Source organism: Neopelma chrysocephalum, unplaced genomic scaffold (genome assembly GCF_003984885.1).
Source record: "Neopelma chrysocephalum unplaced genomic scaffold, ASM398488v2 Primary Assembly neopelma1_26, whole genome shotgun sequence".
Classification (NCBI taxonomy): domain Eukaryota; kingdom Metazoa; phylum Chordata; class Aves; order Passeriformes; family Pipridae; genus Neopelma; species Neopelma chrysocephalum.
Genome location: NW_020897695.1, coordinates 361,533 through 374,370, shown reverse-complemented (window position 1 = coordinate 374,370; position 12,838 = coordinate 361,533). Strand labels below are relative to the sequence as shown.

At 37.5% G+C, this 12,838-nt stretch overlaps 1 protein-coding gene across 1 annotated transcript in view; it reads left to right on the top strand.

Annotated features, from left to right (window-relative positions):
* The window catches only part of OSBPL3 (oxysterol binding protein like 3), a 94,782-nt gene that overhangs the window by 64,933 nt on the left and 17,011 nt on the right, over window positions 1-12,838 (top strand). The window contains exons 13-18 of the mRNA XM_027676103.1: window positions 1,218-1,325; window positions 4,102-4,236; window positions 4,907-5,000; window positions 7,988-8,238; window positions 10,059-10,196; window positions 10,903-10,906. Coding sequence (XP_027531904.1) covers window positions 1,218-1,325; window positions 4,102-4,236; window positions 4,907-5,000; window positions 7,988-8,238; window positions 10,059-10,196; window positions 10,903-10,906 — 730 coding nt within the window. The remainder of the gene's footprint in view (window positions 1-1,217; window positions 1,326-4,101; window positions 4,237-4,906; window positions 5,001-7,987; window positions 8,239-10,058; window positions 10,197-10,902; window positions 10,907-12,838) is intronic.

Here is a 12,838-nt window from a genome sequence, read left to right as displayed (position 1 = left end):
TCATCAGCCTGGCAGGGGAAGAAAAGTGAACAGATGTAAAGTGGGTAAAACACCACAAAATTAGCATCTCTGCCTGTGCTTCTCCCTCATTAAGATAGTATCCTTGACCTACACACAATCTGAGAAAAGCAAATACAGAATGAGAATAAATACAGTATTTTTGGGTTTGGGAGAGGAAGAAGAAACCAGAAGGAAGAAAACATTCTGTAGCAAACAATGAAAATGGGAAGATGGTATTACGGGGCAGCTGTGTAAATTCTGTTTTGCACTTACCTGATGTTGTGGGTATAACACAGTGCTGAACACTTGATGCAGAAGTGCTATATACCTGTATGGCAAATTCAGCCCACATATAGGTAAAGCCAGAAATTATTTTCTCCCCTCCATCATCACTTTGAACTTACTTGTCTTTCCTGCCCCCAAGGTGATTTTCAACAAAAAGCACTTCCAGAATCAGAAGCATTTGTGGGATAACAGGCATGTGTAAACAGCAGGGTTCTCCATGTCCTGATATTGATTCAGATCATTAAGTCTTCAGTATTGGTCCAAAATTAGTAACCCAGTCTTTTATTTCAAAGATATTTTCATTGCAGGCAGGGTTGCACTCTCTTCCTACAAGTCTACTCTAGTTGACATTTGTCCATCAGATGCACCCAGCATGAATAAATAACATGTAACAAGCATGAGTTTGCAGTAGAGGCTTTTTATTCTGATCATTGTTATTATAATCTGATAGGACATGAATTGTACCTGTGCCTGTGAGAATTTAAGTCTTATTTCTCTGTCAGTGGAAGGCAAAGGGAACTGTCAATATGGGAAAATCAAATGGTTTTGGATGTGGCAAAAACTAATGTTGAGAGAGGCTAGGCTGGAGATGGAGGTGAAGGAAGGGAGCTTGAAAAGAAAAAAGATGCACAAAATTAATTTATAACTTATGAAATCAACTTGCAAACCTTGAAATATCCCTGCCATCTCTGACTTTTTTTTTCCACTTATGTGTCTTTTCCCTCACACTGAACAAAAATAGTTTTAATTTGAGAGATAAGGAGTAAGGTTTGAAGAATTTAAGGTAAATGATTTGCTGAATCAGTAAAAAATTATGTGGTGGTGTTTTATACTGCACTTTAAATACTCTTTACCCCTGTTTACACAATAAACCCACATTCGAGTTAGTTGAGAGAACTTTATATCCCCAATATTTTTGTTAAATATTCCAGGCAATAGCACAAAATACAGATCTTAAAGACCGGTTACGCAGAATACATGCCGAATCTATGATCCTTGATTCAGCATCTAATGCAAAATCAAGTCCAGATTTGGTGAAGGTGGGTATGGATTTCCTCTTTCAGTGATGTCTGTTCCTCAAGCCCCTACATTAGACAGTGCTGCGTAGCTGCATCTTGTCCTTTCTTGATGTCTCCCCTGTGGTGTATTGTGTTAGCAAATCAAGTCTGCTTTCGTGGTTGTGAGTCACGTCTGATGATGCGTTGTGTGATATTTGATTTCAAAGACTTTCCTTGTGAGCAGGTTTCCTGAGCACACCTTCCATTGCTTTTTACTACTGGTTCCTGGTGTTCTCCCTCACCTCCTGCCTGCTTCTTATTCAGCATGAACAGAGCTGCCACCTTGTTACCCTCATGCTGCTGTTTCTATTGCCCTTAGTCCCTTGTTAACTTTCAAGTTCTGTAGACCTTTTGTTGACTGTCGAAGTATTGTTAACCCAGAATGTTGGCTACTAGTGTGGATCGTGTAAGGTTTAGAACACTTATCAGGCATTTCCATGAAAGGATCAAAGTTAATTGGACATACAAGAGCTCTTTCCGCCATTTAGTTTTCTTTTTGTCAAGGCAGGAAGTCTTCTATATATCCAGTTAGCCACTTTGAGATGCATTGATGTGCAGACAGTCTTTTGGTTCACTGCAGGATGCATGTGAATATGGTGTAATTAAAAGTCATAAGATCTAAGTGTTAATGGTGTTAGTGAGGGAAGCCAGAACAGTGTTATTTCTGATGGATTTTCCTATATGTTAACTCATACAGAAACCTCTGCTGTGCTTGTAGTATAAATCTTCCATTAGAACTTGAGTGGATGTAATGCTGGGGGTTTTATATAACTAATTATTTCCTTTTCTTTTTAAAGACAGTTTAGTCATTCCATCTGTTCACTTCTGGCTTAGTTCTGTTTCAGTGGAGCTGTGTATTGGTCATATTTAGCTGTTCAGTTTCTGGGGTTTTCTTCCTTAAGGTAGTTGATCATTCTAATGCCTTTTGCTTTTAATCCCATGAGAATTTGAACAACACTTAAACTGCTATCCAGAAAAGTGTTAATGCACTGTTATTTAATTTCAGGAGTTCTTTATTTTCTTATTTAGGGGACATGCATTGTTCTTGCAGTGACAATGGATTATTTCCAAAACTTGTCCTATGCATTATACACACATAGAGACATACATGACAGAAACAGATTTCAGAAAGTCCTTAGAGGTTTAATTCACAAATTCCCTCTGGCAAGGTGTGGGATGGAACTTAAAGTCACTTATACTGGAGAAGTTTAATTTTAAAATTGTCTGAGGACTGTGATACAGTTGTGCTGCTCTGAAGAAGACAGGGTCACTGCACAAAACTTGTCACTAAGTGATACATCAGGTGCTATGATTCACCTGTGAAAATTGAAGCAGTGTAAGATAGTATCTCAAGCCTTTGCCTAAAGGAAAAGTTTAGTTTGTCTATTGGGTAGTTTAATTGTAATTCATCATGCCAGAGTGGGAACATGGAAGAAGACAACCAGAAACTTATGTGTTAGATATAAAAACCTGCTGTTCTTTTATGAATCTTTCCTGCTCACTTTTCTTCTCAGATTCAAAATAGTATTGGAAACAATCCCAGTAGCAATGCTTATGTGTGTAAGATTTTATTTTCTTTTACTGGTAGGCTAGTGTAACTGCCTTCCCACAGAAGAGACAATATTAAGGTTTCCTCTTTTTTCCCTGCTGTGTCAGAAGGGGTTTTTTTTAAGTCTTTTGTATAGCAGTTTGTTTTATTTCCATGTCACCATTATCAGCATGTACTGAATAACATTCCATACAATAGTAAAAGCTACCAACAGAAAAGCTTTGAAAGAAGGTTTGTCAGTTTGATTATAGATTTATCAGACTGTTCATTATGTTTTTCTGAAAATAAAATACTACAATTCCTGCAAAATTGTGATAGAACAGTCATGGTTACAAGTTAGTAAAGCACGTCATGCTGAAAAACTTGAAAGCAGCTAATACAGTCCTTTGGGCCAGCTTCCTTTGTATTGGTGGAATTATCAGGAAAAACAACAGTGCTCAGTGTTCTCCAGCTTTTTTACTGTATCCACAGAATGAGCCAAGTCTCACTGGTCACCTCACCTTTGCTAGGCTACATTTTGGAACTTCGCTTACACCAATCTGTAGATCTTCTATGGGAGGAGTTATCAAGATCTCTGTGGCAATCAATTGTCCCTCCAGCAGCAAAAGCAATTCCGCTTACATGGTTTTGATAGTGTGTTGGTTTTGGATAACATGGGAGATATCTCCGGTGTGGATATGAAGGAAAGCTTTCCAAAGAACAGCATAGAAAATTAGTGAAGAAAAAGAGCTAGGAAAACACTCTATTATAAAGAAGGCAACTTTGCCTCTCTGAATTTTGTACACCACTGTATTGCAGGCTTTGCAATAAGCAAGGCTTAGGGAGGAAAAGACTGATTCATTTTCCAAGATCATAAAGGAGCATGAATCTAGGATGTAATATAAAGATGTGGGAGTTTTGTCCTCTTGTGGGCTTTTTGATGTTACATCATTAAAATAGCAAAACATTTTTACATGCAGCACATAACTGATTTACTGAATAGGCTTTGCTTTTATTGCCTTCTTTATTCCTTCTTCTCTTTGGTCTGTTTTACTTTAGTCTTAAATCCCTCTTTGAAACACATGTTACCTTTCACTTAAATTGGAGAGAAGCATGTGCAATCTTCTCCCAGTGTTTTACAGCCCTTCAAGTTATGTGATTGTGGAATTGCATGCATAAATGTTGTTTGTGGTACTTCCCCTCTCAAAATTTTTTATTTCTTTTAAACAGGAAAATTCAAGAGAAGAAGGCAGAGGTCTTGTTCACCAGGTCTCCAATGAAAGCAGACTGTCTATAGCTGACTCTCTCACAGAATTTTTTGATGCACAGGAAGTCCTACTGTCTGCTAGTTCTTCAGAAAATGAGGTCTGAGCAATAAGATTGATATCATTCTGATGTAGTTTCTTATCTGCTAATTGACATGTAGTCTTTCTGAGTGCCAACTGTACATTAGAATTCCAGAAAATTTGAATTTTCAAAACATTTAGAAAGTAATATGCCATTTGTCTCTTCACAGTAAGGTGTAGCAATTATTGTGGAGAACTCTTATATACACATTGAGGCAGATGGCAATGAGGTAGCTACTATGCAGATACTGCATATATTGTATTGTCTGCCTTCATTCATCATACAGGTGCTTAGGGAGTCGCATCACAGAAATAGTTATTCATAGCTGTCCTTGTGGTATCTGTAGGTACCTTGTGGCTGATGTCATGCACATTGAAATTTATTAGCTCATTTTGTCACCTCTCTTGAGCTCCGTAAAAACCTTGGTCTTTGATATGAGGAAGCCCTTCTTAGCTATGAGGCCAAGAAGACCAAGCATGTCTCCACTAAAAGAGTAGTTGAATTTTCAATGATGTGATATCTCCCAAACTCAATGGTGTCTTCTTAGGGGTTTGTAGCATTTTTCTGTAGTACTGAAAACGGTTCAAATATATTAAAACAATAATTGCAGCAGAAAGTAACAATTTTCTCATGCATATGGGGTTATTTTAATGAGTGATACAATCTTGCTTTTTTCCCCCACACTCAGGTATCGGATGATGACTCATATGTAAGTGATATCAGTGATAATGTCTCAGAAGATAACCTAAGTAATGACATGGACAACGAAAGACAAACTTTAGGTAAGTTCAGTTTTTTCTTACACCATGTTTTGAGAATTTTCTTTGTTTCTGTTTGCTTAGGATATTTTTTTTCTTCTCTGACTAGATAATTAGATATTATAGGTTTTGAGATGTAAACAGCCTGTGTTTTTTCTCTTTAGCCTCAGATTTGTTTTGAACAGCAGATTCTGGCTAAACTGTTTAACAGGGCCTGGCCACCATTGATTAAGCAGGATAGTGGTTCTGTATCAGCAGGGAAACACCTGTTTTCTTGACTTCTTTGGGGCAACTCCCACTCCCTCTCAGTTTCACATGGCCACAGGATTTTTCAAAGTAGCAAGGCTTAACTGATTTTTTTTTTTTTCAAAAAGTAATTTTCTTCTTGTCGCACTGTTTTTTCAGTCTGCAATTTAACAACCCCATTCAGAATTGTGTTGTTTTAGCAGAACTCATGTTTAAAGGAATGTGAGAATAATTGCACACTGGCAGGCCTGGTGCATGTTTTAATCATGATAGTCTTGTCAGTACATATGCTAATTTAATTGTCTTTCAAATTAGAAAGAGATTCAAAAAAAGAGGGAGAAGAATTGATCATAATAAACTGATCAGCTTTGTGCCTTGCACTCCTTTCAGCTAACCACAATGTTCTTCCCACTCTAACAATGTATTTTTATCTTCAAAAATGCTGAACACTGATTTCTCACTGGCAACTGTTTCCTGATCATCTCCAAGGACCCGCAGATCCCTATGAACCTGGGTAGTTTGATATGCCTGGAGAATTGTTGTATTTTGTAACTGTTCAAAAATGAAGATTTTTTTTTTTCTTTTTGGTAAGATAGGAAAGAATACAGATTTATTTAATATCATGATCAGGACCTTAGAAAACTGTACTAATGTGACTGTTCATCTTCTTGTAACAAAGGCGGTCACTGAAGCTCTTCCGTATCAGCAGTACCTCCGCGTGCTTCTGGTACCTGCTATTTCTGTGCTTTGGGCAGCCTGCCACTGCCATTAATAGAAAGCTGGGTGTCTTTTTTCTACAGGGCTTTAGCTGCACCATAAATTGTGTGATTATGATAAAATCCTCTGGCCACTGTAAGGTAGAAGGTCAGACCAGATGTTGATAATGGTCCAGGTTGGCCTTAAAGGTCACTGAGTCTAGCTGATAGTCAGATGTACGAATCTCCTTAAGTATTGATGCTGTCTATTTGTCACAGCTCCTGCAAACCAGAACTGCAGAGGCTTTTCTGTAATGGGGGGTGGGCAAACTTCAGTGTATAGAATATTTGGTATCTCAATATCTTAGTTCTTACTCTACTCTGTTTTTTCACCATTTTACCCCAATTAACGGGCTGCTGCAGAATGTGTAAATAAGTCAGTTAGTAGCCAGAATCCTATATCTGGGATCTCTTGTAATCAAGGATAAATCTTTAGCATTTACCTCCTTCTCCAGATATCTCCTCATTCCTGAGGTATGTAAGGGAACATCCTTGTTTTTGGCCTCTTCTGGTATTAAATAAATTCTTCCAATAGGGAAGTATAGGAGCCAATCTTTTAATTCTCAACAGTATAATTGTTTCAGGTAGATTTTTTGATTCATAGTACCCATGCCATTTTTATGCAAAAAGAAAGATACAGGCAAGGGACTGCAAATAGTTCACCTGTCCTTTTTACAGTAACTCAGCCACATAAGCTATTAGGACTTCTAGTTTGCAAGTGGCAGGAAAGATGGAAACTTCTTTCTCAAAACTTTGAGGCTGCTGATTATACTTTAAAATCTCCATGTGAGGTGTGGGCTAGCAGGCATGGAAAAGTTTGTCCTTGGGATTATCTGTCACTGCTGGAAGCACTGCTGACACCATGCTTATGTCAGTGGAACAGCAGAAGAAATGCTCTTTGAAATTGTGCTTTTAAGGGCAGGGATGCTTTGGGCATGTGCAGCACGGAAGAGATGTGCTGCCTGGTGTGGTTTTAATTCCTCTGAGACAAAGCTGTGTGAGGAAAGCCAGGAAAGGATGGGGGTTGACAGACGGAGGCTACGCCCGAAGGTCTCCAAATATTAAGTGATCCTAAGGCAGCAGCTTACTAGGTGCTCCTAAGGATGTGTAAAGATAAAGTATGTTTCTGTAGAGGCAAACACATTCCTCTCTGAAACGAAGGTGATGTACAGCTAAGCAACGTAATCGCTTCAGACTAGTGCCTGTTGCAGAAGCTTGTAGCTCTATTTGGATCCTGCTACAAATCATTTCGTGGCACACTTAGAACTATTTATCGTGTTCGAATGGCTTTGATGTAGCAACGCAGACTTCAGATTTTCGTGTCAAGGACTCTTGACTTGAGTATTTTTATTTTTTTTATCTTTAGCAAACCCGTAGCTCCAGAGTTTTTTCAGCTTTTCCACCTTTAAAACATTTCCAATCACTGTATGGGCGTATCTCAAAGCTAACGTCACTAAAAAAGTTTAAATGCTATAGGAACACTGTGGAAAAGTCTGCATGTAAATTTGTGTGCAGTAAATTTCCCTGGTAGGAGTATTCAAAAAAGTAGGAAAAGATCAGTAGGAGTTGTTATTATCCCTAAATCTGTAAGTTACATCTCGCCTTCTGAGAAGTGTCAATTTAATTGAAGCTCTGTCAAGGAAGGAGGTTTTATGTCCCTCAAACAGATAGGAATCCATCTCTGTTACAAATAAAATGGTTATAATATTTACTCTTTCAAATTCAATGGAAAGTCTGAGTCTTTTCTTACATCCTTTAAGGGGAAGGAAGGTCATTTTTTACTCATCTTTTGTACCTGGCATTTACCTCAGTTAAAATACATAAAATCCTGTTCTTAATTTTGTCGTTTTTATAACAGGCTATCTTCAAACCACAAGTGGAATACTTGAATGAATTGTGGGTGGGAGGAAGTTTTGACAGAAGAAAAGATGGTTGCATTTTAATGTATGTGTGCAAAGGGGATGAAACTAAGTAAGTGTGAATTGACTTGTTCTGCCACTTCCTTTTCAGACTGTATTTCTGAAAGTGGAATTGGATGCAATTCTAAACGGAGAACATGTTTACCAGCTCCATGTCCTAATACGAGTAACATCAGCCTATGGAATATCCTGAGAAACAACATCGGAAAGGATCTCTCCAAAGTGGCCATGCCCGTTGAATTAAATGAGCCGCTTAACACCCTTCAGCGTCTCTGCGAGGAGCTGGAGTACAGTGAACTACTGGATAAAGCAGCACACACACCAAACCCATTTGAACGGATGGTAAATATGTTATTCCAAATACTTGGTAACATTCAATATAATTGCAATAGAGTAGATATAAAAACAGTGCTAAAGAAATGAAGATGTTCGGTTGCATTTTTCTGTTTCTCTCAGCTGAGAGAGGCAAACTCTCCAAATATGTGTCTGTACCTATTTACATAGCCACTACTTTTGACTCCTCTACATCATTTCTGTTGCCTTTTCAGGAAGTCTCTCTTTTCTCAAGTACCTTGCTGTTCTGCAAGTTTAAACAGAAAAGGAGCTTAGTTCTGTTTTGCAGCTCTTGCTCTGTAAGATTAAAAATTTACAGCAAAAAGGGAGGAGAGGATTGAGTATGAAAACTACAATGTCTCTTTTTTCAAGGGTGTCTGATCTGGGAACACATTTGTACATAGAGGATGCTGGATCTTCCAGCCCGACAAAACTGTGATATCTCTGTATTAACTAAATGAGCTCAATATTTTTTATGAACTGGTTTTCTGAAGTTTTGGGGTTGATCCAAAATGTTCAGGATCTCAAAACCAAGCAATACGATTGTATGCTGGGTACAATAATGGTGTCATCTTCTGCCAGTGCAGAACTCTGAATTCTGCACTTGAAAAGAACAAGAGAAAAATGCATTTCAGTTGTTCTGCTTCCAGGTGTACAAGAGCTACTTAATATGTAAGCCCATAAATAAAGGATTAGAAACTCCCTAAATTCTCTTAAAAGGAAGATAAAGTTTTTCCCATAAACTGAATTAAGCTTTTTCAACTCAATATATCTTATCTTAAAATAAGGTTATAAATTAATGTAAATAGTCATGTTACAAATACTTTCTGAAAAGCCTCTTGCCTCATTCTGACAGTCTCAAGGGTTACAATTTAGGGTCTGTTCCCAGGGTGTGGCTGTTCACCGGGGTTTTCCAGTCCATAGTTTCTTTTGTTCTCTTGAGAACATATGCTAACAGGAAAAGGAAATGAGCAGTAGTTTTTCATAGGGGAGTGAAAAGAAGCTTTTCCCAAGCATCTGGAAATTACGTCAGAAAGGAGTAATCTTTGCCTTTGAGAAATTCCTGAGGCAAAATTATTTCTGGATGTTGCATAGTAATTGCAATAGTTCATAAAAGAGACTTTCTTAAGTGGATTTGGTTTCTGAAACTGTGAAAGGAGAGCATCTACACCTTCATAAGATGAGGAAAAGGAAATGAAAGCAGAAAAATAGTACAAAAAAGATTTGAATGAAACAACCCCAAATTCTAAATCCTCATGTTTAGAAGGAATTGTGCTTGAGCTGACTGCAAAAATTTGGGTTACCTGTGTCTGAGTCCTAATCAAGAACAGTTTCATGATTAAGTCATAGCACACAGTAGATAAAAGATAATTTAATTCAAACCGCCTTAGAAATAGCAAGCTTGGTGAAAATTCATCCAATGCTTCCTGTGCCATGTTTAGATAAAGGATAGTTGGTAGATCTATGGAATCACAGACCATAACTATAAAAGTCAGTTATTATACAAAATCTAACAGTGATTTTTAAGGTTACTGCTTTGAGCTCTTTTGCAGAATGCTAAGCTGTTTCAAACACTTTTCAGAAATGCTTTTTTCGATTGATGAGATTTGCGGTGTCTGACACTAATAGTTCCATTCCTGGACTATTGACTGACTCTCTGAAAACTGAATAATTCTCTAATGCGTGAACTAGGGCTTAACTTGCAGGAGACATGCACGTGAGTAGTTTTGCAAATGATGGGAAAAATACAGAATCTGATGTTAGGATAACTTTTTTTTTCATTTCTGTCATAAGTTAGTTAATCAAAATGCAAAATATGTTCTTCCCAGGTGTATATAGCTGCATTTGCAGTCTCTGCGTATGCATCCAGTTACTACCGAGCTGGAAGTAAGCCATTTAATCCTGTACTTGGAGAAACCTATGAATGTATTCGTGAAGATAAGGGTTTCCAGTTCTTTGCAGAACAGGTATTGTATGCTGCAACCCCTAGAATTGCTACTTGATACATTGCATCATTCTAAATGTGTTTCTGGCAAACACATTTAATTAATGGCAAAATACAAAATTAGTTTACATAACCTGAGCCCAGCAAAAATCAAGGGATGTTGCTGAATTATAAATGAAAGAAATTGTTTTTTTGAGGAAAGTCTGCTAAGTCTGGCATGGAACATGACAACCAACAGCTGACACTCAAGAAGCAAAGGCTGGCAGGCTGCCTGCTCCAGTAACTAGATAACTTGGTTAAGTAGAGTGTAATTCCCCATGCTGAAATTTGATCAGGACTGCAACAAGCATTTACATTCTTGCCATTTGCTTTTGTGTGTGATCATTACAAATACTGTATCTTCAGCTATTTAATATCATCTTTTATAACAATTATATCCCTTGTGTGAGTCAATCAACCACAAGTATTTTCTATGGCACCATAAATATTTCTGCTTCCTCTACAAATACTTTGTAGGCTAAGCCTGTCACATCTGGTACCACAGCTGAGTAGGTGAAAGATGTATACAGCCCATCATGGTCTGAGTGTTTATGAAGATAATTCCTCAGTAGGAGAATAGTTATTAAGTATGGATGAAAAATATTAAATTTAAACAAGACAAGTTACCAAAATTGCTAAGCTTGAAACATATGTTAAAGAGGTATAAAACTTAAATATCTGGTGCCTAGCAAAGTAAGAATGACTGAAAGGTGTCTAATTCTGTCTAGACATAACAAAAAAAGTGCATTGTGCAGAGGTGTACAACCCAGAAATTTGATCAGAAAAAGACTTCTAAGAGCCTTTATGAAATGAAAAGTATTTTTGACCAGTTCTGAAGGTACAGCATTTTGCACAAGATGTTGTAGAGCTGACAAAAAGGAATGCTCTGTGATGTTTCCTTGGTCTCAGGAAATGCCACAAGCAAGAGCAAAAATAAGGAGAGGGGAAAAAAACCCAACAAAAAGTAAAACATTCAAAGCACAAATCAAATTTAAAGTTCAAGCAGTGTATCTGGTTCTTCACTGTGCTACTTCAGTAGTAAGACTACATGTATAGAGCACTGCAGTTACCAGTGTAACATCAAATTGGAGTAACAAAGGTGAAAATGGTTGATACTGAGCTTAACGTTACACTGACTTAAAAGGAGAAATTTTCACCTGAATTTTGGATAAATCAGTACGAAGGCTACTTTTTATAAGCAGGATTTTTAATACATGAGGGGGCTTGGACTGTATTGTTCTAATATGTGAAATAAGTGACGTGAGTTTATAGAGTGCTAAAGTTATTGTAAGAGTATGCGGTGGATAAATATTAGGAAGGGAGGAAATAAATTTCATGCAGCCTGCAAGTATTAAATATTTCTCTTTGCATCAGGAGCAGTTGCTTATTGCTTATGCAAGCATTTTGATGCTTACTCTAGATAACTTTTTAGTGCGGATAGTATGTAATCCATAGAATAGACAAAATGTATAAAATAACAAAGATTCTGATCTATTACTAGAGTGAGTTTAGAATAACTTCTCTTAGCAACATGACCTTACTCTGGAATTATAACAGTTTAAGTGAGAGCCAAGTTTAACCCATGTATTATAGTGACATCTGGGGTTAATCTAGGTACAGTATGTAAGAGTGAGTGATGCTCTTGGTGGATTAGGCCATAGCTGAGAGTAATTAGTACTTTTATCTTTCTTTTTAAACCAAGTAGATGATTTCAATAAATTAACTGGAAGCTTGTGGAAAAAATGCTCTATAACGGATTTGCAAAATGAGTAACAAAGAAGAAAGTAAAACTGCATTTGAGCCATGTAGGTGGCTAAGAAATTAAATTCATAGTGGGAAATAGCAATTTGACTTGAAAATAAAATTGCCCAAAGGACTGTAGGCATCAAAGTGCTGGTCCTGATCTGGTGTTAGTGTTCACCCAGAAGGGAGAATTCTATGGCAAGGAGTAGTGGCTGCTTTCACTTTGTGCAGTTTTTTTATTTACTATTGCATTTGAATAGTCTGCATTGTGTATTTGTTTATTTACTCTCAGTCCTTGCTTTGCTCTTTTGGTGGTTGCCCTAATTCATGTACAGCTATCACCCAAAGCTGATGAAATGCAGTGTACATGGTTAGAGTTTCGCGGTAGAAACACCTGGGGTGTCACTACTGCCGTGGAAGGGGTTGCTGGATGGAATTTTGTGGCTTGATTTCTCCACCTGTGGCCCCCTCAAAGATGCTGATCACTGTCTCCTCCCTCATAGTCAGGAGTTTGTGGTTATTTACTGTACAGAAGCTTTAGGCCCTTTGTTGTGTGTGGGTTTTTGTTTGTTTGTTTTAATTTTTGTCTGTGTGCTCAAAGTTAATCTATTAAGAGGTCCTAAGGGTAAATTTAATTATCACCTTACAAACAATGTGCAAAATATATAGCTAGATTTTCATTCAAACAAATTCACAGACCTTTTAATATAAGTGTTTCCTATTTCTTTCAAGGCTTCTTAAGCCTCAATACCTTATTAATCTCACTGCCTCCCCCTTCAGGGCACAACTGCAAAGGGAAAGTAAATGTTCAAATTGTAAATGCCGTATGGGAGTGAAGGGGGAAAAAACCAAAGAACACAAACCAAAATGACAGTTCAAGGG